Source organism: Salvelinus namaycush, chromosome 15 (assembly GCF_016432855.1).
Source record: "Salvelinus namaycush isolate Seneca chromosome 15, SaNama_1.0, whole genome shotgun sequence".
In the NCBI taxonomy this organism is placed as follows: Eukaryota; Metazoa; Chordata; class Actinopteri; order Salmoniformes; family Salmonidae; genus Salvelinus; species Salvelinus namaycush.
The window spans coordinates 1634323-1658833 of record NC_052321.1 but is presented as its reverse complement, the minus strand read 5'-3'; the positions used below and the strand labels follow the sequence as shown (position 1 = coordinate 1658833).

The following is a 24511-nucleotide window of genomic DNA, read 5'->3' as shown; positions in this document are numbered from 1 at the left end:
TGTTAAATTCCCATGTACTGAGTTTAAAAAACCAACAAGTTAAATGGGTTTCCATCACATTTAACTCTACTGATGGGTCTCTCTCTCCCTCTCCTTCTACAACCACTGATTATTATTTGACCCTGCTGGTCATCTATGAACATCTTGGCCATGTACTGTTATAATCTCAACCCGGCACAGCCAGAAGAGGACTGGCCACCCCTCAGAGCCTGGTTCCTCCCTAGTTTCCAGTCTTTCTAGGGAGTTTTTCCTAGCCACCATGCTTCTGCATTGCTTGCCGTTTGGGGTTGTAGGCTGGGTTTCTGTATAGCACTTTGTGACATCGGCTGATGTAAAAAGGGTTTTATAAATCAAATTTGATTGATCTTATATTTGTCAAAACAGCAGACAAGCATCGATCATCATGTCACCAGAATAAGACCCTCAATATTTATTGGAAAGGAGCATCAAGCTCATCACCTTGCACATTCACCATGATGAACTGTGAAGTTCATCATTTATTTAATCTGTAGCCTAATAAACTGCATGCTTCCCCGAGTCATAGTGGGAGGACCACACACACCATATCATCGCGTGACTCCATGTTGACTTTCGACTTTATCAGTATTTGCGCATAAAAGGCGTTTCCGCCGCCATTTCTCGCATAATACATTTTACAGACAAAAATATCCCACCATGTCAAATGAACAAATTATGTCTGCATATATGCAATTGTACCGAAACTTCCTGTTTCCATCACAGCTGTTGTGATTTATTTTTTTTTACAGTGACTTTACTCACATGAGTACTGTGGATAGAAAAGTGGCCACTGACAAGATTTGGTAACTGTATACCAACAGATGTACCGTTAGGAGCCAGCATGGAGATCATCCTCTTAGTATGGGATGTGTTGATTGACACAAGACTACACAGTGTTAATTGACACAGGCATTAAAAGATAACGCATGTCTCCTTTATTTAAACCTACACTCCAGCCAAACACTAACTTGAGGAAAGCCAATCAGACCATTTTATTTATACTAACTTGCAGACTTGTTTACGTGTTGCTGTGCGTTTTGTTGCCAACCTTACTTTGCTACCTGACATCTTTACGGTTTTTACTTTTTAATTACCGTTTATATTTTTAGTTTCACTCACTCAACTTTTTTTTCATTCAACTTTTTCACTCCGGACGCTTTATCTGGACATGGAGCAGGACTTCCAACAGCCGAAGCTAAGTAACATTAACATGATGCCTTCTAATTGCAGTCGCTGTACTCATAATATACAGGAGAACGATCGCCTTAAGGCGAGGATAGCTGTGCTGCAAGCCCAGCTTCAGACGCAAACGTTAGGCAAGGGTAATTTCAGTGTAGGAAAGGATGAAACAGTGTCTGTGCCACCAGTGAGTACAGATAGTAACGTTAGTATAAATCCCCTCGCACGGTCCCCGCAGCCGGACAACTTTCTCATGGCTTCTGGAGGGAAATGCTGTAGGAATGCTCAACCGGTGTCGCTCAATCAGCCGACAGAAACTTCCAACCGGTTCTCCCCATTAAGCAGCGAGTCGGAGTCAGAGGCCGAGCCTTCTCTGGTCTCTACTCCTCCCATTAAGGGGTCTGAGACGCCGAAGCTTCCCACCATTAGCGCTGACAAATTGAAAACCCTAGTCATTGGCGACTCCATTACCCTCAGTATTAGACTTAAAAGGAATCATCCAGCGATCATACACTGTTTACCGGGGGGCAGGGCTACCGACGTTTAGGCTAATCTGAAGATGGTGCTGGCTAAAGCTAAAACTGGCGAGTATAGAGATAGTTATCCACGTCGGCACCAACGATGTTAGGATGAAACAGTCAAGAGGTCACCAAGTGCAACATAGCTTCAGCGTGTAAATCAGCTAGAAAGATGTCGGCATCGAGTAATTGTCTCTGGCCTCCTCCCAGTTAGGGGGAGTGATGAGCTCTACAGCAGAGTCTCACAACTCAATCGCTGGTTGAAAACTGTTTTCTGCCCCTCCCAAAAGATAGAATTTGTAGATAATTGGCCCTCTTTCTGGGACTTACCCACAAACAGGACCAAGCCTGGCCTGTTGAGGAGTAACAGACTCCATCCTAGCTGGAGGGGTGCTCTCATCTTATCTACCAACATAGACAGGGCTCTAACTCCACAATGAAATAGGGTGCAGGCCAGGCAGCATGCTGTTAGCCAGCCTGCCAGCTTAGTGGAGTCTGCCACTAGCACAGTCAGTGTAGTCAGCTCAGCTATCCCCATTGAGACCGTGTCTGTGCCTCGACCTAGGTTGGGCAAAACTAAACATGGCGGTGTTCGCCTTAGCAATCTCACTAGAATAAAGACCTCCTCCATTCCTGCCATTATTGAAAGAGATCGTGCTACCTCACATCTCAAAATAGAGCTACTTAATGTTAGATCCCTCACTTCAAAGGCAGTTATAGTCAATGAACTAATCACTGGTCATAATCTTGATGTGATTGGCCTGACTGAAACATGGCTTAAACCTGATGAATTTACTGTGTTAAATGAGGCCTCACCTCCTGGTTACACTAGTGACCATATCCCCTGTGCATCCCGCAAAGGCGGAGGTGTTGCTAACATTTACGATAGCAAATTTCAATTTACAAAAAAAAAAAAAACTTTTTCGTCTTTTGAGCTTCTAGTCATAATCTATGCAGCCTACTCAATCACTTTTTATAGCTACTGTTTACAGGCCTCCTGGGCCGTATACAACGTTCCTCACTGAGTTCCCTGAATTCCTATCGGACCTTGTAGTCAAAGCAGATAATAATCTAATTTTTGGTGATTTTAATATTCACATGGAAAAGTCCACAGACCCACTCCAAAAGGCTTTCGGAGCCATCATTGACTCAGTGGGTTTTGTCCAACATGTCTCTGGACCTACACACTGTCACAGTCACTCTGGACCTAGTTTTGTCCCATGGAATAAATGTTGTGGATATTAATGTTTTTCCTCATAATCCTGGACTATTGGACCACCATTTTATTATGTTTGCAATGGCAACAAATAATCTGCTCAGACCAACCAAGGAGCACCAAAAGTCGTGCTATAAATTCTCAGACAACCCAAAGATTCCTTGATGCCCTCCCTCTGCCTACCCAAGGACGTCAGAGGACAAAAATCAGTTAACCACCTAACTGAGGAACTCAATTTAACCTTGCGCAATATCCTAGATGCAGTTGCACCCCTAAAAACATTTGTCATAAGAAACTAGCTTCCTGGTATACAGAAAATACCAGAGCTCTGAAGCAAGCTTCCAGAAAATTGGAACGGAAATGGCGCCACACCAAACTGGAAGTCTACCGACTAGCTTGGAAAGACAGTACCGTGCAGTATCGAAGAGCCCTCACTGCTGCTCGATCATCCTATTTTTCCAACTTAATTGAGGAAAATAAGAACAATCAGAAATTTCTATTTGATACTGTCGCAAAGCTAACTGAAAAGCAGCATTCCCCAAGAGAGGATGGCTTTCACTTCAGCAGTAATAAATTCATGAACTTTGAGGAAAAGATCATGATCATTAGAAAGCAAATTACGGACTCTTTAAATCTGCGTATTCCTCCAAAGCTCAGCTGTCCTGAGTCTGCACAACTCTGCCAGGACCTAGGATCAAGAGAGACACTTAAGTGTTTTAGTACTATATCTCTTGACACAATGATGAAAATAATCATGGCCTCTAAACCTTCAAGCTGCATACTGGATCCTATTCCAACTAAACTACTGAAAGAGCTGCTTCAGAGACACTTGATACCATCGATCACCACATTCTTTTGGAGAGATTGGAAACCCAAATTGGTCTACACGGACAAGTTCTGGCCTGGTTTAGATCTTATCTGTCGGAAAGATATCAGTTTGTCTCTGAATGGTTTGTCCGCTGACAAATCAACTGTAAATTTCAGTGTTCCTCAAGGTTCTGTTTTAGGACCACTATCGTTTTCACTATATATTTTACCTCTTGGGGATGTCATTTGAAAACATAATGTTAACTTTCACTGCTGTGCGGATGACACACAGCTGTACATTTCAATGAAACATGGAGAAGCCCCAAAATTGCCCTTGCTAGAAGCCTGTTTCAGACATAAGGAAGTGGATGGCTGCAAACGTTCTACTTTTAAACTCGGACAAAACAGAGATGCTTGTTCTATGTCCCAAGAAACAAAGAGATCTTATGTTTAATCTGACAATTAGTCTTGATGGTTGTATAGTCGTCTCAAATAAAACTGAAGGACCTCGGCGTTACTCTGGACCCTGATCTCTCTTTTGACGAACATATCAAGACTGTTTCAAGGACAGGTTTTTCCATCTATGTAACATTGCAAAAATCTGAAACTTTCTGTCCAAAAATGCAGAAAAATTAATCCATGCTTTTGTTACTTCTAGGTTAGACTACTGCAATGCTCTACTTTCCGGCTACCCGGATAAATCACTAAATAAACTTCAGTTAGTGCTAAATACAGCTGCTAGAATCCTGACTAGAACCCCAAAATTTGATCATATTACTCCAGTGCTAGCCTCCCTACACTGGCTTCCTGTTAAGGCAAGGGCTGATTTAAAGGTTTTACTGCTAACCTACAAAGCATTAAATGGGCTTGCTCCTACCCATCTTTCCGATTTGGTCCTGCCGTACATACCTACACGTACACTCCGGTCACAAGACGCAGGCCTCCTAATTGTCCCTAGAATTTCTAGGCAAACAGCTGGAGGCAGGGCTTTCTCCTATAGAGTTCAATTTTTATGGAATGGTCTGCCTACCCATGTGAGAGACGCAGACTCGGTCTCAACCTTTAAGTCTTTATTGAAGACTCATCTCTTCAGTAGGTCATATGATTGAGTGTAGTCTGGCCCAGGAGTGTGAAGGTGAACGGAAAAGCTCTGGAGCAACGAACCGCCCTTGCCGTCTCTGCCTGGCCGGTTCCCCTCTCTCCACTGGGATTCTCTGCCTCTAACCCTATTACAGGGGCTGAGTCACTGGCGCTCTTCCATGCCGTCCCTAGGAGGGGTGCGTCACTTGAGTGGGTTGTCACTGACATGATCTTCCTGTCTGGGTTGGCACCCCCCCTTGGGTTGTGCCGTGGTGGAGATCTTTGTGGGCTATACTTGGCCTTGTCTCAGGATGGTAAGTTGGTGGTTGAAGATATCCCTCTAGTGGTGTGGGGGCTGTGCTTTGGCAAAGTGGGTGGAGTTATATCCTGCCTGTTTGGCCCTGTCTGGGGGTATCATCCGATGGGGCCACAGTGTCTCCTGACCCCTCCTGTCTCAGCCTCCAGTATTTATGCTGCAGTAGTTTATGTGTCGGGGGGCTAGGGTCAGTTTGTTATATCTGGAGTATTGACTGGCCACCCCTCATAGCCTGGTTTCTTCCTAGGTTTTGGCCTTGCTAGGGAGTTTTCCCTAGCCGCCGTGCTTCTACACCTGCATTGCTTGCTGTTTGGGGTTTTAGGCTGGGTTTCTGTACAGCACTTTGAGACATCTGCTGATGTAAGAAGGGCTATATAGAGAAATTAGATTTTTTCCCCCAAGTGACTAGGAGGCTTATTGAATTGGCTGAGGGGATTGCCTCTTCCCCATCCAAAATAAAATGGCAATCCCAGTTACATATCAGCTTTCATCATATTGTAAACACACCTAGTCAGCCTTGGTGTCACGTCTCAACAGAAACATGTGGTTGTCATTGACAGTAATAGTAGAAATGCGCTGGCGCTGCGACCAGGATTTTAAACCAGTCCTTGGGGAACATATGGAGCGTAATCAGTTCTCAGACGACAAAATTAAGTTGCCATTCATCCCCATCAACCTTTGTGTATAGGCGGTGGGGGAAAGCATCATTCTTGTTCTTGGACTCTGTATTGACTTATCAGACTCTGAGACTCCTTCTCATGTCTTCTTTTTTTTTTTTTTAAATGGCCAGATCAGAACAGCTACAAGGGTTGTCCATACCTCACTTCAAATGCAGATGGTGCTTTCTCCTTGAAACAGAATCACAATTACCACAGGAACCAAATTGTGTGACTTTTTTGTGATGTGCAACAACAACTATCAGCTGGAGAGAAACTTTCAAATACAGACAAGTGGGGAAAGATGAAGCGCGAGTTGGGCGATTTTTATTTATTTATTTATTTTCCCCCCCAGCATTTCATACTAGCTATATGCAAGTAAAAAGAACAGCTACGCAGGATGAATTTATCATAGTTTATTGTTAGAGTACAAACATTTATGATTTTTTTGTATGGGTTAATGAATAGGTTATACAACTAAACAAAGTACATTTTATGTAAAAATTTTATAAAATGTACATTTTCTAGATTATCCCTAGCCCAAGATGTACTCTCAATGAGCCTACCATTACAATATATACAAAACACCCCTGTACAGAAGACGCCTTCGTCCAATGATGTATGTGTAATGTAATGGATCAGGAGTCATGATCCAGGGCTAGATTATCACCTTGGCTAAAATGGTGGAATTAACAAAAGATGCCTTAATACGACAGAAGGTCCTTAATAAGGAAGTGTTTATTGGCCATCATCTCCCTCCTCCAGAAGAGGAAGAATCCCTGACTGTCTAGTGATGTCCTTGTCTGATTTTGAACCTGTTTACAGGTTGCTAACAAGCTAAACAGCATGATCTTTACACAGGTGCATCTTGTGCTGTAGAGAATAAAAGGCCACTCTAAAATGTGCATTTTTGTCACAACACAATGCCACAGATGTCAAGTTGAGGGAGTGTGCAATTGGCATGCTGACTGCAGGAATGTCCACCAGAGCTGTTGCCAGAGAATTTAATGTTACATTTCTCTACCATAAGCCACCTCCAACATCGTTTTAGAGAATTTGCCAGCATGTCCAACCGGCTTCACAACCGCAGACCACGTGTATGGCGTTGTGTGGGCGAGGGTTATGGTATGGGAAGGCATAAACTACAGACAACGAACACAAATGCATTTTATCGATGGCAATTTGAATGCACAAAAACACCGTGACGAGATCCTGAGGCCCATTTGTTTTGGTATGTGACCAACAGCTGCATAGATGTCATTGGAAATTCATAGATTCGGGCCTAATGATTTTATCTTAATTGACTGATTTCCTTATATGAACTGTAACTCAGTAAAAATCAATGAAATTGTTGCATGTTGCGTTTATATTTTTCTTCAGTATAGTTAGTGTTTCTGAGCTAGGCCTTTGCACATGCATTTCAGTACATATCCTGCTGACCGTGGACTGTGATGCATTGAAACAAACAGCTAACTCCAGTTTAAGGAAGCCCAGTTTAACACAGCACAGAAAGAGGAAGCACTGATCCATTAAGGTTAAGCGCTAAAGTCGAGTTTAAGTGTGTGTTAATCTGTTTCTGCTTTTAGAGTACGGTAGACCCTAAATCCAGTGTAAAACATTACTTTCTTGTTGTCACACAAGAAGAGTTGCAGGAGGAACTGGTTTGCCTCGTTTGCATGCCTCTTCAAGCGGCTCCGCCTCAGGCAGAGGATTCTGATCGTAACGGATGGTCAGGGTACGCTTGCCTCCAACTCATCGCCAGAACTGCAAGGTGAAAAGGTGAAAATGCTTTTAAAATGAATACTACCAGCTCTACAGCTTCTATTCCAAATACAGGCCATGCAAATTAATACTTGGGAGTTCCTTTTCTGTTAGTGAAACTCTACATACAGGCCATGCAAGTTAGAGTAGATGTGGCAGAAACTGAGTACCGGTATTCATTGTGAAAGATTATAATTGGGAACTATTGACAGGTTAAACCAAATACCTCAAACCCACAAGAAACACTAATGAAGTTCAGATAGCAAGTCTATACCTGAGCAGGATTTGGCAAGCTGGGCCCTCATCCAGTGAGTCAATGCATATATATACACTGCTCAAAAAAATAAAGGGAACACTAAAATAACACATCCTAGATCTGAATGAATGAACTATTCTTATTAAATACTTTTTTCTTTACATAGTTGAATGTGCTGACAACAAAATCACACAAATTATCAATGGAAATCAAATTTATCAACCCGTGGAGGTCTGGATTTGGAGTCACACTCAAAATTAAAGTGGAAAACCACACTACAGGCTGATCCAACTTTGATGTAATGTCCTTAAAACAAGTCAAAATGAGGCTCAGTAGTGTGTGTGGCCTCCACGTGCCTGTATGACCTCCCTACAACGCCTGGGCATGCTCCTGATGAGGTGGCGGATGGTCTCCTGAGGGATCTCCTCCCAGACCTGGACTAAAGCATCCGCCAACTCCTGGACAGTCTGTGGTGCAACGTGGCGTTGGTGGATGGAGCGAGACATGATGTCCCAGATGTGCTCAATTGGATTCAGGTCTGGGGAACGGGCAGGCCAGTCCATAGCATCAATGCCTTCCTCTTGCAGGGACACACTCCAGCCACATGAGGTCTAGCATTGTCTTGCATTAGGAGGAACCCAGGGCCAACCGCACCAGCATATGGTCTCACAAGGGGTCTGAGGATCTCATCTCGGTACCTAATGGCAGTCAGGCTACCTCTGGCGAGCACATGGAGGGCTGTGCGGCCCCCCAAAGAAATGCCACCCCACACCATGACTGACCCACCGCCAAACCGTTCATGCTGGAGGATGTTGCAGGCAGCAGAACGTTCTCCACGGCGTCTCCAGACTCTGTCACGTCTGTCACGTGCTCAGTGTGAACCTGCTTTTATCTGTGAAGAGCACAGGGCGCCAGTGGCGAATTTGCCAATCTTGGTGTTCTCTGGCAAATGCCAAACGTCCTGCACGGTGTTGGGCTGTAAGCACAACCCCCACCTGTGGACGTCGGGCCCTCATACCACCCTCATGGAGTCTGTTTCTGACCGTTTGAGCAGACGCATGCACATTTGTGGCCTGCTGGAGGTAATTTTGCAGGGCTCTGGCAGTGCTCCTCCTGCTCCTCCTTGCACAAAGGCGGAGGTAGCGGTCCTGCTGCTGGGTTGTTGCCCTCCTACGGCCTCCTCCACGTCTCCTGATGTACTGGCCTGTCTCCTGGTAGCGCCTCCATGCTCTGGACACTACGCTGACAGACACAGCAAACCTTCTTGCCACAGCTCGCATTGATGTGCCATCCTGGATGAGCTGCACTACCTGAGCCACTTGTGTGGGTTGTAGACTCCGTCTCATGCTACCACTAGAGTGAAAGCACCGCCAGCATTCAAAAGTGACCAAAACATCAGCCAGGAAGCATAGGAACTGAGAAGTGGTCTGTGGTCACCACCTGCAGAACCACTTCATTATTGGGGGTGTCTTGCTAATTGCCTATAATTTCCACCTGTTGTCTATTCCATTTGCACAACAGCATGTGAAATGTATTGTCAATCAGTGTTGCTTCCTAAGTGGACAGTTTGATTTCACAGAAGTGTGATTGACTTGGAGTTACATTGTGTTGTTTAAGTGTTCCCTTTATTTTTTTGAGCAGTGTATATATATATATATATATAAATAAAGGTTAGGTTACATAAATCGACAATGAACTATTGAAAATTACAGAAAAGATGCATGTCATAATAGACAACTACCTTAGCTCATCTGCCTCCTCTCCATGACAGGCAACACAGAAAAATACATTATGGTTGATTAAGGAGTCTACCTAGTTTCGGGGTAAACATACGCTAGATAGGCCTACCCTGCAGCTTTTCTGATGCTGGTCCTCCTACCATGCTTTGGAGTGGACGTCCAGGTTAACACAGTCTGCACAACCTGCTCCCTTGGAATCAGTTTCCCACATTATTGTATTTTAAAATTAGTCCACAAAGTGTTTTGAACACACTTTCGTGTTATCAGTTATCTGTGTAGGGAAATATTCATCCACTGTAGTTGTCAAGCTTCAGAACTAGTTATATTGGTAAGATGCAAAGCTAGCTACTAAGTTGGCCATCGTTAGCCATTCTCAGCTAACTGGTGGCAGTGTTAGCCTAGCTGGCTAGCTAGCTAAGCAGCAACGTTAACGTGAACAATCTTACCTTCAAAATGTGTCCCGACATCAATTTTATTTTTGACCACCCATTGGCGTCGTAGTGCAGGGTCTTTGGGGAAACAGTGAAAAGTTCATTTGACTTGACTCCCTCCTTTGTAGGAGTTACATCCAGGGACGCAGTAGTATGACATGTTTGACTGCGTTGCCTAGGTTTCTGGTCTCGGTTTCCCACTCTAGCCTCATTTTAGTGCAGCCGGAAGTGACGTGTTGTGGTGTGTGAATTAAGCAAATAGGACCACACATTTTACAATGAGTCTTAGTAAGGGTTGGGTGCTATGCAAATGTTTTATTTTTTACATGGTATAACCCAAGGGGGTGCCATTTTGTTCCAATCTAAAAACGAACAATTATGCTAAGAAAGTACTAAGGAATTCCCATAGCAGATGCTAGCTAAATGCTAACAAGCACAAGCGAACAAACAAATTGCAAGGCCAGAAAACCCAGCTCATAAAGTTTGACAACTTTCTCAAAAGGTTACTCAGTTTGCTGCACGCACAAAACAAATATTAGACAGTAGGAATCTTGATACAGGAGAGGATTGATCTGTCTCTGCTGTAACCAAGAAGCTTTATCTTGCAAGCTAGCAAGTTAGTAAACCAAATGCAGAGCATTTACTTGGCACATCCTAGATATTAAAAATCATTACGTTGGTATTTCAAAATACCCCGGTATACGGTATTCCGCCCAAACATAGTCTTGTTGCTTGGACGGCAGAGTAGACATTGGTTCGTTGGTGAATAAGTCAATCATAGACTTGCCTTCTCCTTACGCGTGATGAGGGTGAAGGGCACCTGCTCCCGGTCGTGTTGGCCGTTGTTGTTGCTGGTAATCTGCTGGATGGGCTCAGCCATATCTGTTTTGGTGAGAAAAACAAAAAGACTTGGTTAATTTCTATTGAGTTAAAATCAAGAGGTTCAAGTAGGGTCAACAGTCTGGAACTTCTTTATGCTTGTTGACAATGCTATAGTCCTACTAACTAAACAATATGTTCTTACATTTCCTGACTTGGGCTCTATAGATTCAGAAAAACTGGTATTATCTGCCAACCTGCCTAATAAAGGTCAAACTAGTCAAGGCAAATGTAGACCCCTGTGGCATGACTGAAGTACAGGACGTCTCGGTTTCCTCTTGCGGTCTATAGACGATAGTGTTCAGTCTAAAGACCATACATAGTGTTACAGCTTCTCCAATAACTCATGACTAGCCAGCTTCTCCTGGTGATGGCGTGAGAAAGGCTTTGTCATGTCAGCCAGGGCACAGTGCCAGTTTGTCAGTGCTCATAAAATGTCACTCTGGTAGAGGGGAGGGATGCCAAGCTGCCCAAGGTAGACACACACAGCCAACAGTATGCCATGAAATTACTCTACTGCACTATTTCTCTGTAAACACAGCAAGCAACAACTTCACCTCTTCGACGTTAATAATGACAAATTCCTTCGACTTTCCTCCCCGTTATATCTGTCGTCAAGGGGCTGTGTTCTCTAGCTGCTCACCTCTCCCATTCAGCAGGACTACTAATGAATGTAGGCTATCCTTCCTTGGCATTGAATACCAACCGTGGCTGGACAAGTATCAGTTCTCTCTGGCCCTGCTATTTAGTCGGTCACACCATGTCCGTTTCTGGCTGCAGAAGGCATTACCCACACTGATACCAAACAGAGCCATCTTGAATGTATGAATAATAGTTATTAAAAATACCCTGGAATTTATTTTTTTAATCTTATTTACTCTGTCAAGTTTCAACCCCTGGTATCATATAAACACACATAAGACACAGAAGAATGCATAGAATTGCAGGAAATTAACTTTAAAACAGCAACATGGGTTGCAAGGTGGGGGGTTTGTTACTAGGCCGATAAATTACATTATCCATCTGGACCTTTGCCACCTAGGAAATTTGTGTGACCGGACCTTCTCAAATAGTACTGGAGTATTCCTGCACTATACTACCATCAGTATCTGACAGTCTCACTAGCCTGAATCTAGGGCAGGGGTGTTGAACATACGGCCCACAGGGTGTCAAACCTCCAGCCCATGAGGGGGTAAGAGACTAACGCAATATACTTGAAAAGAAATGTTGAACTAAAAATCTGAGATTATTATTTACATGTCTTAGGGCAGTCAGAACATTCTTGCAAAACAGAAGAATAGCATACCAGATATATCTGGGGATTAGCGCCATTGCTAAATGTCTGGACAAATGATTCAAGTGCTGTTTTGTGTATTTGTTGATGCATTGTTTGTCCAGTTGCTGAGTCGTACTAAGCTCTTGGGATCAGATCGGAATGTCAACATAGCAACTGGAACAATGGCTCTAGAGAAATCCACATCTAGATGGCCCATTTTTATTATGGCTGACGTTTGTCTGTTTATGGAGCCTGAAGTTGAGGTTTGCTACATGCACCCTTGTATTGGCTCTCGGAGCTGACGGTGCCATCGACACATGAATATTCTATCAGGGCTATTTTAAAATGCTTTTTATTTACTGTAAGAATTGTAACCAGCCTAATTGAAAGCAGCACAATAGGGACTTAGAGGGATCATTCACACTATCAGATTAGGACAATTCCAGAGTGACAGACTCCGATACAAAGTTGCGGTAAGAGAATTAGGTTTTTTGCCGTTACGGTTCAAGTAAATGTTGTCTTGTAAACTTTTCAGTGGAAATTGTTACAAGTAGTCCTTGTGCATAGATTTGTATGGTTTGTTAGACTTTGCGATCATTGGTTTTTGATCAAAAGTTTGGAAACCTACTCTTTTAAGAATTTCTTTATTTTTACTATGTTCTACATTGTAGAATAATAGTGAAGACATAACTATGAAATAACAGATATGGAAATATGTACTAACCAATAAAAAAAAAAGTGTTAAACAAATCAAAATGTTAAATTTGAGATTCTTCCAATAGCCACTCTTTGCCTTGATGATAGCTTTGCAGACTCTTGGTATTCTCTCAACCAGCTTCATGAGGTAGTCACCTGGAATGCATTTCAATTAACAGGTGTGCCTTAAGGAAAGAAATTTCACAAATTAACTTAATGCATTTGAGCCAATCAGTTGTGTTGTGACAAGTTAGGGGTGGTATACAGAATATAGCCCTTTTTGGTAAAAGACCAAGTCCATATCATAGCAAGAACAGCTCAAATAAGCAAAGAGAACCGACAATCCATCATTACCTTAAGACATGAAGGTCAGTAAATACGGAAAATTAAGAACTTTGAAAAATTCTTCAAGTGCAGTTGTAAAAACCATCAAGCGCCCTGATGAAACTGGCTCTCATGAGGACCGCCACAGGAATGGAAGACCAGAGGATACGTTCATCCAGCCTCCAAAATTTCAGGCCAAATAAATGCTTCAGAGTTCAAGTATTAAACACATCTCAACATCAACTGTTCAGAGGCCTTCATGGTCATATTGCTGCAAAGAAACCACTACTAAAAGGACACCAATGAACATTACACTGGTGGAAAAGTGTCCTTTGGTCTGGAGTCCAAATTTGAGATTTTTGGTTCCAATTGCCGTGTCTTTGAGATGCGGTTTGGGTGAACGGATTATCTCTGCATGGGTATTTCCCACTGCGAAGTACAGAGGAGGTGGTGTTATGGTGTGGGGGTGCTTTGCTGGTGACACCGTCTGGGATTTATTTAGAATTCAAGGTACACTTAACCAGCATGGCTACCACAGCATTCTGCAGCGATACGCCATCTCATTTGTTTTTCAACAGGACAATGACCCAACACACCTCCAAGCTGTGTAAGCTGTGTAAGGGCTATTTGACCAAGAAGGAGAGTGATGGAGTGCTGCATCAGATGAACTGGCCTCCCCAATCCCCCAACCTCAACCAAATTGAGATGGTTTAGGATGAGTCGGACCGCAGAGTGAAGGAAAAGCTGCCAACTTGTGCTCAGCATATGTGGGAACTCCTTCAAGACTGTTGGGAAAGCATTCCTCATGAAGCTGGTTGAGAAAATGCCAAGAGAGCAAAGCTTTCAACAAGGCAAATGGTGGCTATTTGAAGAACCTCAAATATATTTTGATTTGTTTAACCTCACTAGGGTAGGGGGCACTTTTTACCTCCGGATGAAAAGCGTGCCCAAAGTAAACTGCCTGCTACTCAGGCCCAGAAGCTAGGATATGCATATAATTGGTAGATTTGGATAGAAAACTCAAAAGTTTCCAAAACTGTTAAAATAATGACTGTGAGTATAACAGAACTGATATGGCAGGTGAAAACCTGAGAACAATCCATCCAGGAAGTGTTTTTTTTAATGTTTGTAGATTTCTATTGAATGCCATTAACTTAGGACTCAAATTGCACTTCCTATGGCTTCCACTAGATGTCAAAAGTCTTTAGAAATTGTTTCAGGCTTGTATTCTGAAAAATGAGGGAGTAAGACCACTTTGAATGAGTGGACACTGCAGTGTCCGAGGTTTTTCATGCGCACGACCGAGAGCACGCCTTTCTTGTTTTCCCTTTATATTGACGAAGCTATTGTCCGGTTGAAATGTTATTGATTATGACTAAAATCAACCTGAGGATTGATTATAAACATCGTTTGACATGTTTCTAAGAACTTTACTGATACTTTTCGGATTTTTCATCTGTCTGTTGTGACTGCCTTTGAGCCTGTGGATTACTGAACAAAACACGCAAACAAAACAGAGGTTTTTGGATATAAAGAGGGACTTTATCAAACAAAACAAACATTAAGTAAATGGGAGTCTTGTGAGTGCAACCATATGAAGATCAAAGGTAAGTGATTCATTTTATCACTATTTCTGACTTGTGTAACTCCTCTACTTGGCTGGTAACTGTTTGTAATGATTTGTCTACTGGGCGCTGTTCTCAGATATTCGCATGGTATGTTTTCACCGTAAAGCCTTTTTGAAATCTGACACAGTGGTTGGATTAACAAGAAATTAATCTTTAAACCGATGTATAACACTTGTATGTTTTATGAATTTTTATATTCTGTTTTTGAATTTGGCGCTCTGCAATTTCACTGGATGTTGGCCAGGTGAGACAGTAGCACCCCTAGAGAGGTTAACACTTTTTTGGTTACTACATGATTCCATATATGTTATTTCATAGTTTTGATGTCTTCACTATTATTCTACAATGTAGAAAATAGTAAAAATAAAGAAAAACCCTTGAATGAGTAGGTGTTGTAAAACTTTTGGCCGGTAGTGTATATTTTAAAGCGAAAAACCTGAGTCACTCTGTTACCATGGAAATGTATGAAGAGGGATTGATCACATACTAGTGCTAGGCTATAGCCTATAACAGTATATAGCCTAACCTTTAATCAGAAAGGTCAATAAGCATAATATTTCACTTTGTTGGTATAAAGTTGAGCAAATCAAAATGCAGTCAGTGTTTCGCTAGGGCGGTAGTGACAACGGACAGTGTTTCACTAGGGCGGTAGTGACAACGGACAGTGTTTCACTAGGGCGGTAGTGACAACGGACAGTGTTTCACTAGGGCGGTAGTGACAACGGACAGTGTTTCACTAGGGCGGTAGTGACAACGGACAGTGTTTCACTAGGGCGGTAGTGACAACGGACAGTGTTTCACTAGGGCGGTAGTGACAACGGACAGTGTTTTACTAGGGCGGTAGTGACAACGGACAGTGTTTTACTAGGGCGGTAGCGACAACGGACAGTGTTTTACTAGGGCGGTAGTGACAATGGACACATGGCGATGGTACTAAATTAACTAAACCTTGAACGTGGTTCACAGCCCACGAGAGGGGGGTGAGCAAAGAGGTTAACCCACACAGGATTTATTAGCCCAAGCTTTCCCTCAAACAGAGCAGGCTAAACTATAGCTAATCCGTTGAGTCAGAATGTCCCAACGATGGCTCCATGCTAAGTCTCCAATTAGTTAGTCTGAGAAGAGAGAGGGAATAGGCAGGAGCCCCGGACCCAGTCTACCCAGAACTCATTAAGCAGCATACCCTAGAACATAATTTATCACTCAATGTTCAGCAGCCTACACCAACCAAAATAGCATTCATTTCTACCCTGTGGCTCTGACACTAGCCTACTTCAACTCAACTTGGGAGGGTCTGTGGATTTGTCCAATAACAACCATATGTTTTACTAGTGTGTCCTGCTGAACATACTGGACTCCAGTGAAAACCTAGTATCTACACTGAACAAAAATACAAACGCAACAATTTCAAATATTTCACTGAGTTACAGTTCATAAGGAAGTCAGTAAATTTAAATAAATTAGGACCTAATCTATGAATTTCACATCACTGGGAATACAGACATGCATCTGTTGGTCACATACTTAAAAAAATAATAACAGGTACGGGGTGTGGATCAGAAACCTGTCAGTATCTGTTGTGACCATTTGCCTCATACACATCTCCGTCGCATAGAGTTGATCTGACTGTTCATTGTGGCCTGTGAATTGTTGTCCCACTCCTCTTCAATAGCTGTGTGAAGTTACTGAATATTGGTGGGAACTCAATCCAGAGCATTCCAAACATGCTCAATGGGTGACATTAATTTCCCATTACATGGGTTACTGTAAATAAATAAATTATGATGCTTAGAACTAGGGCCGGGACGAAACCAGTATTGCGATACTCGTTGGGACATTTTCAGCTTCCAGGAATTGTGTACAGATCCTTGTGACATAGGTCTGTGCATTATCATGCTAAAACATGAGGTGATGAAGCGGATGATTGGTACAACAATGGGCCTCAGGATCTCATCACGGTATCTCTGTGCATTGAAATTGCCATAGATAAAATGCTAATTGTTAGTTGTCCGTAGCTTATGCCTACCCATACCAAAATCCCACCACCACAATTGGGCACTCTGATGTCAAAGTTGTGAACAGCAAACCCTTCACCCACACAATGCCATATACGCCGTCTGCCAGGTACAGTTGAAACCAGGATTAATCCGTGAAGAGCACACTTCTCCAGTGGCCATCGAAGGTGAGCATTTGCCCACTGAAGTCGGTTACGACACCGAACTACAGTCAGGTCAAGACCCTAGTGAGGACGACGAACACGCAGATGATCTTCCCAGTGATGGTTTCTGACAGTTTGTGCAGAAATGTTTAAGTTTTGCAAACCTGCAGTTTCATCAGCTGTCTGGGTGGCTGGCCTCAGACGATCCCACAGGTGAAGATGCTGGATGTCAAGGTACTGGGCTGGTGCAGTTACAAGTGGTCTGCGGTTGTGAGGCCGGTTGGACGTACTGCCAAATTCTCTAAAACAACGGAGGCGGCTTATGGTAGAGAAATTAACATTAATTATCTGGCAACAGCTCTGGTGGACATTCCTGCAGTCAGCATGCCAATTGCATGCTGCCTCAAAACTTCAGACATCTATGGCATTGTGTTGTGTGACAAAACTGCACATTTTAGAGAGTCCTATTGTCCCCAGCACAAGGTGCATCTGTGTAATGATCATGCTGTTTAATCAGCTTCTTGATATGGAACACCTGTCAGGTGGATGGATTATTTTGGCCAACATTTGAGAGAAATAAGCTTTTTGTGCATTTGGAAAATGTAGGGATCTTTTATTTCAGCTCATGAAACATGGAACCAACACTTTACATGTTGCGTTTTATATTTTTGTTCAGTTTATCTTGAACACCATTAGTACTAGTCAGGCTCAGAGGTTGAGACTTTACTCTGGGGACAGCTGCATAGACAACACAGTCTGGGTGTACCTTTTTCAGTCCTCTGCTGCGGCTGGCCGCCTGATGCACACCCAGTCTGCATTCCAGAGGCCCTAGAAGTAGGTCAGGTACAACTTGCCTCCGTTTCCACTCTGCACCGGGCAGAGGCAATCTGGGTGCAAATCTGGTCACAGTTCAACCAGCCTGACTGTGAGCAACAGGAGCTCTATCACTTGACTGTACGTACATTTAGTCCGCTGCAATCTGCATTCTAGCTTTAGGATTAATTGGGTCACTCAGTGTTGCCTCATGTTAACCTCGGGCAGGGGCTTTACATTCAGGCCAAAATATTCATTCTCCATGGTAAAATTGTAAACATAAGTGTCTTATTTTAACCTGGGGTTTTTGAATGTGTCATTTTTCTGCCATTCCTGTATTCTGGAATGTATAGGTTATAATTTTTCCCCAGAGGTAGTTTTTTTTTTTTGCGATACTGGTATTGCCACAGCCCTACTTCAAACACTAACTGAAAGCATAAACAATTGAAATGTTGAACTTACTCCCTCCTTAAAGAAAAAAATATTGAAAGCAATGTTTCAGGCTCTGTAAATAGCTTAACTGTTTCCTACCCTACCTCTGGGGAAAAATAACCTATACATACTGTACGTACAGTCAAGTGATAGAGCTCCTGCCACAGCTTGGAAAATAAATACATGTGACTCTGGATGACAACAATTGTTTTTCCCCAACATTATGGCTGTTTTCCTAAAGAAGTGAAATCTGCGCGTTTGGTTATTTTGCAACAATACTAACGAGTATCATTCTGGCCCTAGTTGTAAGTACCATAATCCATTCATTAATTTACAGTGGCGTCCAGTTATTCAGGGCAGGTGGGGCTTGCCTGTTTTGCATGTTATTTTGGCATTAAAACAAGTCACATATCAGTTTGCAAACAAAGTAAAAAAAAATATATATAATGGAGTTAATAAAGCCACATACACAAGAAAACAAAAGATACCATGTTTGTAAGGCAGCTCCAAAATGCAGATGTTTCAGCCTAGCTCAGTGTTTGTGGGGCAAGCCAGCAAAAAATAGGAGCGTTGCTCAGTGTTCTGTCACTCCTGGTGACACTACGTCACGGCCAAGTAGTAAGGGTAGACATCGAGCCCTTTGGCTCCTGCCACAGAATTACATTAGTAGTGCCCTTCCAAGAAGGCTCAAGGTCATTGGCCACAGATAAAATGACATCAAATCACATTATATGTACAGTAGCTTTGATTGGACAGATCACATCAAGATTTTACTTTCAAAATCTTAGCTAGCAGTCATCATCATGAATCAATTCGACAATCTACTGGCAAATCCTTTTTAATCCTCGTCATATGAAGAGAAATTATAGATAAAACGTATCGGTGCTCATCGGCCATTATACATAAACATTACACAACCAGTTGGAAAGGAATCGGTGACGGTGGCTAACTGCAAGCATTGCAACTGGGAAGTCGGGAATAAACGAGCTCAGACTGAGAAAAAAACATTTTGAACGGTCATCCAAATCAGAATTATAAATCCGGCCTCTTTCTTTAATGACAAAATTTCCTGTTCAACTGAGCACATCACAACAAGGTGAGTCCAAAAATGTCTTGTATGCTGCTGCATAAATGATGTAATATGCCAGGGAGATATGTATACTGTAGCTAAGAAAGTAATACTAAGTGTATGTTGTGTAGTAAGCTGTTAGTAGCCCATGTGCCTCACCCTAATAGTTTTGTCTATTTTCACCTCATGTTACTGTTCTGACTCTGTGGTGCACATGTAGCCTTTAACCTCTTTTTGAGAAATGTAATCATTGAATATTGTAAGAGCTTTCATTGTCTGCTTATATGCCCCCTTTATTTATCCTACAGTTCTGACTTGGTGTACAGGTAAAAACACTAAGAACGGCCCATGTTCTGAATTCTGTCGCTGTTCATTTCAAAAGTGCTGAACAAATAGTTATATTGACTACATCCGTCCTGGCTCGATCATTAATGTCTTAATCAAAATGACAGATTGCCAATTATCCACTTGTCGGCGCCTTATGCCATAGTTTGTACATCTCAATTGTCAGAAACCACATTTGTTTAAGCAAGTCAGCCATATCAGCTGTGTTTTTTTTTAAGGCAGTTTGAACTGTTGATTGAACTGTTTCGCTGCCAGACAAATCTCCGCTGATAGCCAGGTGTAGTAGTGGTAAGATGTTGGGACAGCTTTATGTAGGCCCTAACTGTTTGTGGGCACCGTTTGTCACCGTTATAGAGCAATTCATGTATTGTTTAGTGTTGTGTAGTGACTTTTCTGGCATTCATCCCACTTTTATATTTTTTGCCCCACCAAGATTTACATTCTAAAATAACCACTGTTCATTTATAGTAACCAAGGCTCCTCATGTAATGGGAAACAGGTCCAAAAGTACCCTTGCGTTGTAGTTTAATTGGTTTAATCTCTCGTGGACAATTTTTTTATTTAACTAGGCAAGTCAGTTAAGAAGAAATTCTCATTTTAGAATGACTCCCTACCCTGGAAAAACCCTCCCTAACCCGGAAGACGCTGGACCAATTGTTCGCCGCCCTATGCGACGGTTGTGATACAGCCTAGGATCGAACCAGGGTCTGTAGTGACGCCTCTAGCAATGAGATGCAGTGTCTTAGATCGCTGCGCCACTCGGGAGCCCCTACCTAACGTAACTGGCATCGGTCAACAGACTGGGATGCGAATGACAACTTTGATTCCGATGTGCAGATTTTTCCTCATTGATCATTTTGACAAGTCACGATTTCCCAGGTGTTAGCATCCAGTCTTTGTACTGCTTTTTTTATTTTATTTTTGACAGAGTAAAATGTTAGCTAAATAGACTGGTACCCAGGCTACCTTTACTAGCCACAGGGAGAAAAATAAACAGAGGTTTCAACGGGGCTTTAAAAGGTGCAATATGAAGAAATCGCTCTGCCATTTCCCAGTTACTAAAATTGTAATAGTTCACCTAATTTCATAAGTGACAAAACAAGCAGTCATTGTACAATCTAAACCACTGTGAAATATTTCCAATAACCAAAAATATTGTATTTTCAGCTGGTGTACAAAACCGAAAGTAAAAGACACAAAAACTAAACTTAACGGGAAGCATCGAATAGAATAGTGCCCATAGAACAGATCTACTGCTTCTTTGACTGTCTCAATGAAAATGACTAATCTAACTCACATTTCTACGTGAATTTGGTCGGGTCACCCAAAAAAGTGACATCACGGTCATGTTACTGCTACAAGCAGCACTTGTATCTTAGGAGGCTACGAATACACCGAGCCCCACATTCTCACGTCAGTCACTAAGACCATTATTCACAGCCTAGGATTTCCATTAAATTAAGTACATTCTGTTAAATCAATTGCAGTACACATTGTGACCAAGTTACAATAGTACCGTATCTGAGTCACTGCATGTTTGCACTCTTGATGTGAAAGTGTCTAATATTTGCGCTCCTGGTGTGAAAGTGTCTAATATTTGCGCTCTGTGTGATACGATGTATCCAGTTTCTTGGCTGGTGTACAGCAATTACCTACAATGCACTGTAACCGTTTGTCGGTCAATGTTGACGGCTGTCAAAACAGTGGTGTCGACAATGATTTAATATTGTCACAGGATGCCTACTTGTGAAACAAGTATACTTTATTTGTGTGAGCGAATGACAATGTCTGGCACCCTGAAGACCCCGACTACCTGAATAGTTCTAGTTCGACCTGGTTGGCTGATCTGATCTCCCTCGCAAAAAAATAGAACAATCGATGAAACGGAAAATAAAAAACAAAGTAGCCAAGATTGCACTTTGTCACAACCAGTGTGGACCGTTTTGTTTATACTGTCCATACAAAGTCACAAGCGAATTGCCCATTCAAAACCCGTATTACTTTCTCAATTCGAAATGTACAGTGAGTGTGTGCGCTTAATACCAAATGCATTACCTCGAGGCACTTCCACTTGGTGTCCCCGTGCGGCGTCCTGCCAGTAGCGCAGCAATCTGTCTTGTTGCTCTTCGTCCTCGATCGTCTCACCCGCCTCTTCCAGACTCCCAGTGCCCGAATCTGACAGCTGGTCTTCCGAAAAAGATTCCAGGTCCTCTAGCGTGATCATACCATTTGAGGAATCGTCGCCGCCTCCACCGATACCGTCGAGTCCACCACCGCCATTCATACGACAATTACCTGTCTCCATTCTCCACTCTTGGAACAGCTATCTAGATATAAAAGTACTCCAAAGTAAATGTGTACAGTGGGACTACTGTTGTGTCTAAATAAAGACCGCTGTTGGTGGTAGTTCAGGGAGCGTTGCGGTAAATTCTGACTCGGGTAAAAATTCGAATTAGGAAAACTTTAAGGCCATTTTTGCTCTAATCTTGACGTTTATTCCGACGCATTAAGCCATGTTCTTTTCCTTATACAACTGTGCAACCTATATTATATTTACAGAAACCATTTCAAACCTGTTATATAACTGTTAACTCGTCGAAGACTGCAAAACAAATACCTAGCATGTCCATACGCGACGCGTTCCATGGACTGTAATGAACTTGATGTTTATAAGACATGACCGACACCGGGCCACTCCTCCCACCGCAATACGGGATGCGAACTTTCCTTTCGTAGGATAGCGGAGGGAAAGTCACTATTATCCGTCGGATGATTGGTTGAGCCTTATTGGGGGCGTGACATCACTACTAGCGTTTACCAAAACAAAACAATGGCGTACAATTTCTATTCCTGGGACAGGGTTGCCATTTTCGTGTTTTCTTACAATTTGCCTATTTTGAAAACTATGCCGCGGGTGAAAATGTATTTATTGGTCACGGGTTGCAGGTTTTTGGGCTACTTCTAAGTCTTACCGCGGCCCCCATGACATTTCTATTTAAAAAAATGATTTTATTGTGACCTCCTGCTGCTGACTATCAGGCAGTGAGGCAGGCTGTTGCTGAGTAAGCGGTGGGGAGGGTTATGTGTGTGTTGAGCGAGCGCTGCAGCATGCAGCTTAGTCCACTATTGGCTGACTCACATGAGTGAGAGGAGGCAGAGCAGCACAAGCTGTGAACTTTTTACCAGTTGTAGGTAGGATAATTCACTTCTCATTACGCGCGAGTGGACATTTGAAATGGAAGGTGTGGAACTCACTTGCGTGCCTCTGTTATGGGGAAAAGTGCTCAATGAAACTGACATTAAATGTAGAGAATTATGCATTTTCCTCTGTTGGCCATCGAGTAGCCTATTAATTTCTATGCCATTGAATGTTACCATTTTATACAATAAATATGTTGAAATGACTATCACTGGAGTCATTGCAAATGACAGCAGGTAGCCTAGTGGTTAGAGTGTTGGACTAGTAACTTGAAAGGTTGTTAGATCAAATCCCCAAGCTGACAAGGTACAAATCTTTCGTTCTGTCCCTGAACAAGACAGTTAACCCACTGTTCCTAGGCAGTCATTGTAAATAAGGATTTGTTTTTAACTGACGTGCCTAGTTAAATAAAGGTTAAAAAAAATAAAAGACCACAGCTTTCAGCATTCAGGGCTCAAACCTGGTTTATCATTTAAAATAATTCCCATTTGCTCATGTGAATGACTATAGATAAATCCAACAGAGTTTGAGTGATGAAAGTTGGACAGAGGATCTCGAAATCGCTGAACAAATCAAATATTTTTGGTCACATACACTTACATTCGATCTTGCAACCATTGGGTTACTAGTCCAACGCTCTAACCACTAGGCTACCTGCCGCCAGTATGCAGTATATCCAACTGCGTACCAATGGTATGACAAAAAAAAAGTTTTTACTGTTATAATTACATTGGTGCCCAGTTTCTAATACAAATAAGGCACCCCAGGAGTTTGTGGTATATGGCCAATATACCACAGCTAACTGCTTTATCCAGGCACTCTGCATTGCGTCATACTAAGAACAGCCCTTAGCCGTGGTATATTGGCCATATACCATACCACCTCGTGCCTTATTGCTTAATCATAGCAGTCAATCGAGTTAAATCGACATCCATTAATGGAAAATTATTTGGGAAATTTAATAAAGGCACATTTTATTTTCTCTTGTTACAAATAAGTTTATTACATCATGTCATACATCGCAATAATTATTTTGATGAAAACCGAATTTAGCTTCTAATGTTACAAGTTACGTCGATATTCCTTAATTGTCTCGATAACTTTATGCCCGCCGATGTAAAACCTGACCTTGTGGCTGTGGTAACTAGTGACAACCTTAAAATCAGTATAACCACTGACTTCAATGACAGTTATCTTAACATTTAAATACATAGCTATTGTGAACGCTGCGTGTAACACATCCGGTGTCAGGATAAATAAAATGCAAGGTCTGCTAACTTTCTTTAATTATGTTTAATTACCGCAAACAATGAATGGCAAATGCAATTTTCGTATATACGGGTTCGGTGTTTCACCGCGCAGGATGAACAGGGAACTGTGGAATGTACTCAAATAGTAGTTTTTATACTATGACAATTTTATTCTCAACGTGTCCAGTTGGCCTATCACAGTAGAGGCTGGGCGTGGTTTAGACTTTGCCCCCCTTTGCTGGCCCTTTGTCCACTTCTGGTTGCTGGGTAGATTAGCTCCGTCTTGGGTCTGTCGATTCTACACTAAAACAGTTCCTAATATGGTATTGTCCAGTATTCTAAACTCTTGGTTGGTCTAGAGAGCTGCACCCCTCCCCTCTCCAGACTGTCCACAGCTTTTATGGCCTGTGTTGGTCATTCCTTACACCTACACACACTATACAGAGGGGGTTGTGCGTGCATGTG

General features: G+C 42.4%; 1 protein-coding gene across 1 annotated transcript in view; it reads right to left on the bottom strand.

The window, feature by feature from the left end:
• The window catches only part of LOC120060098 (heme-binding protein 1-like), a 29709-nt gene extending 7415 nt beyond the window's left edge, over positions 1–22294 (bottom strand). Inside the window, exons 1-2 of the mRNA XM_039009168.1 lie at positions 21653–22294; positions 10765–10859 (exon numbers count right to left, since the gene is read on the bottom strand). Coding sequence (XP_038865096.1) covers positions 10765–10859; positions 21653–21902 — 345 coding nt within the window. The 5' untranslated portion in view covers positions 21903–22294. The remainder of the gene's footprint in view (positions 1–10764; positions 10860–21652) is intronic.
• Between the last annotated feature and the right edge of the window lie 2217 nt (positions 22295–24511).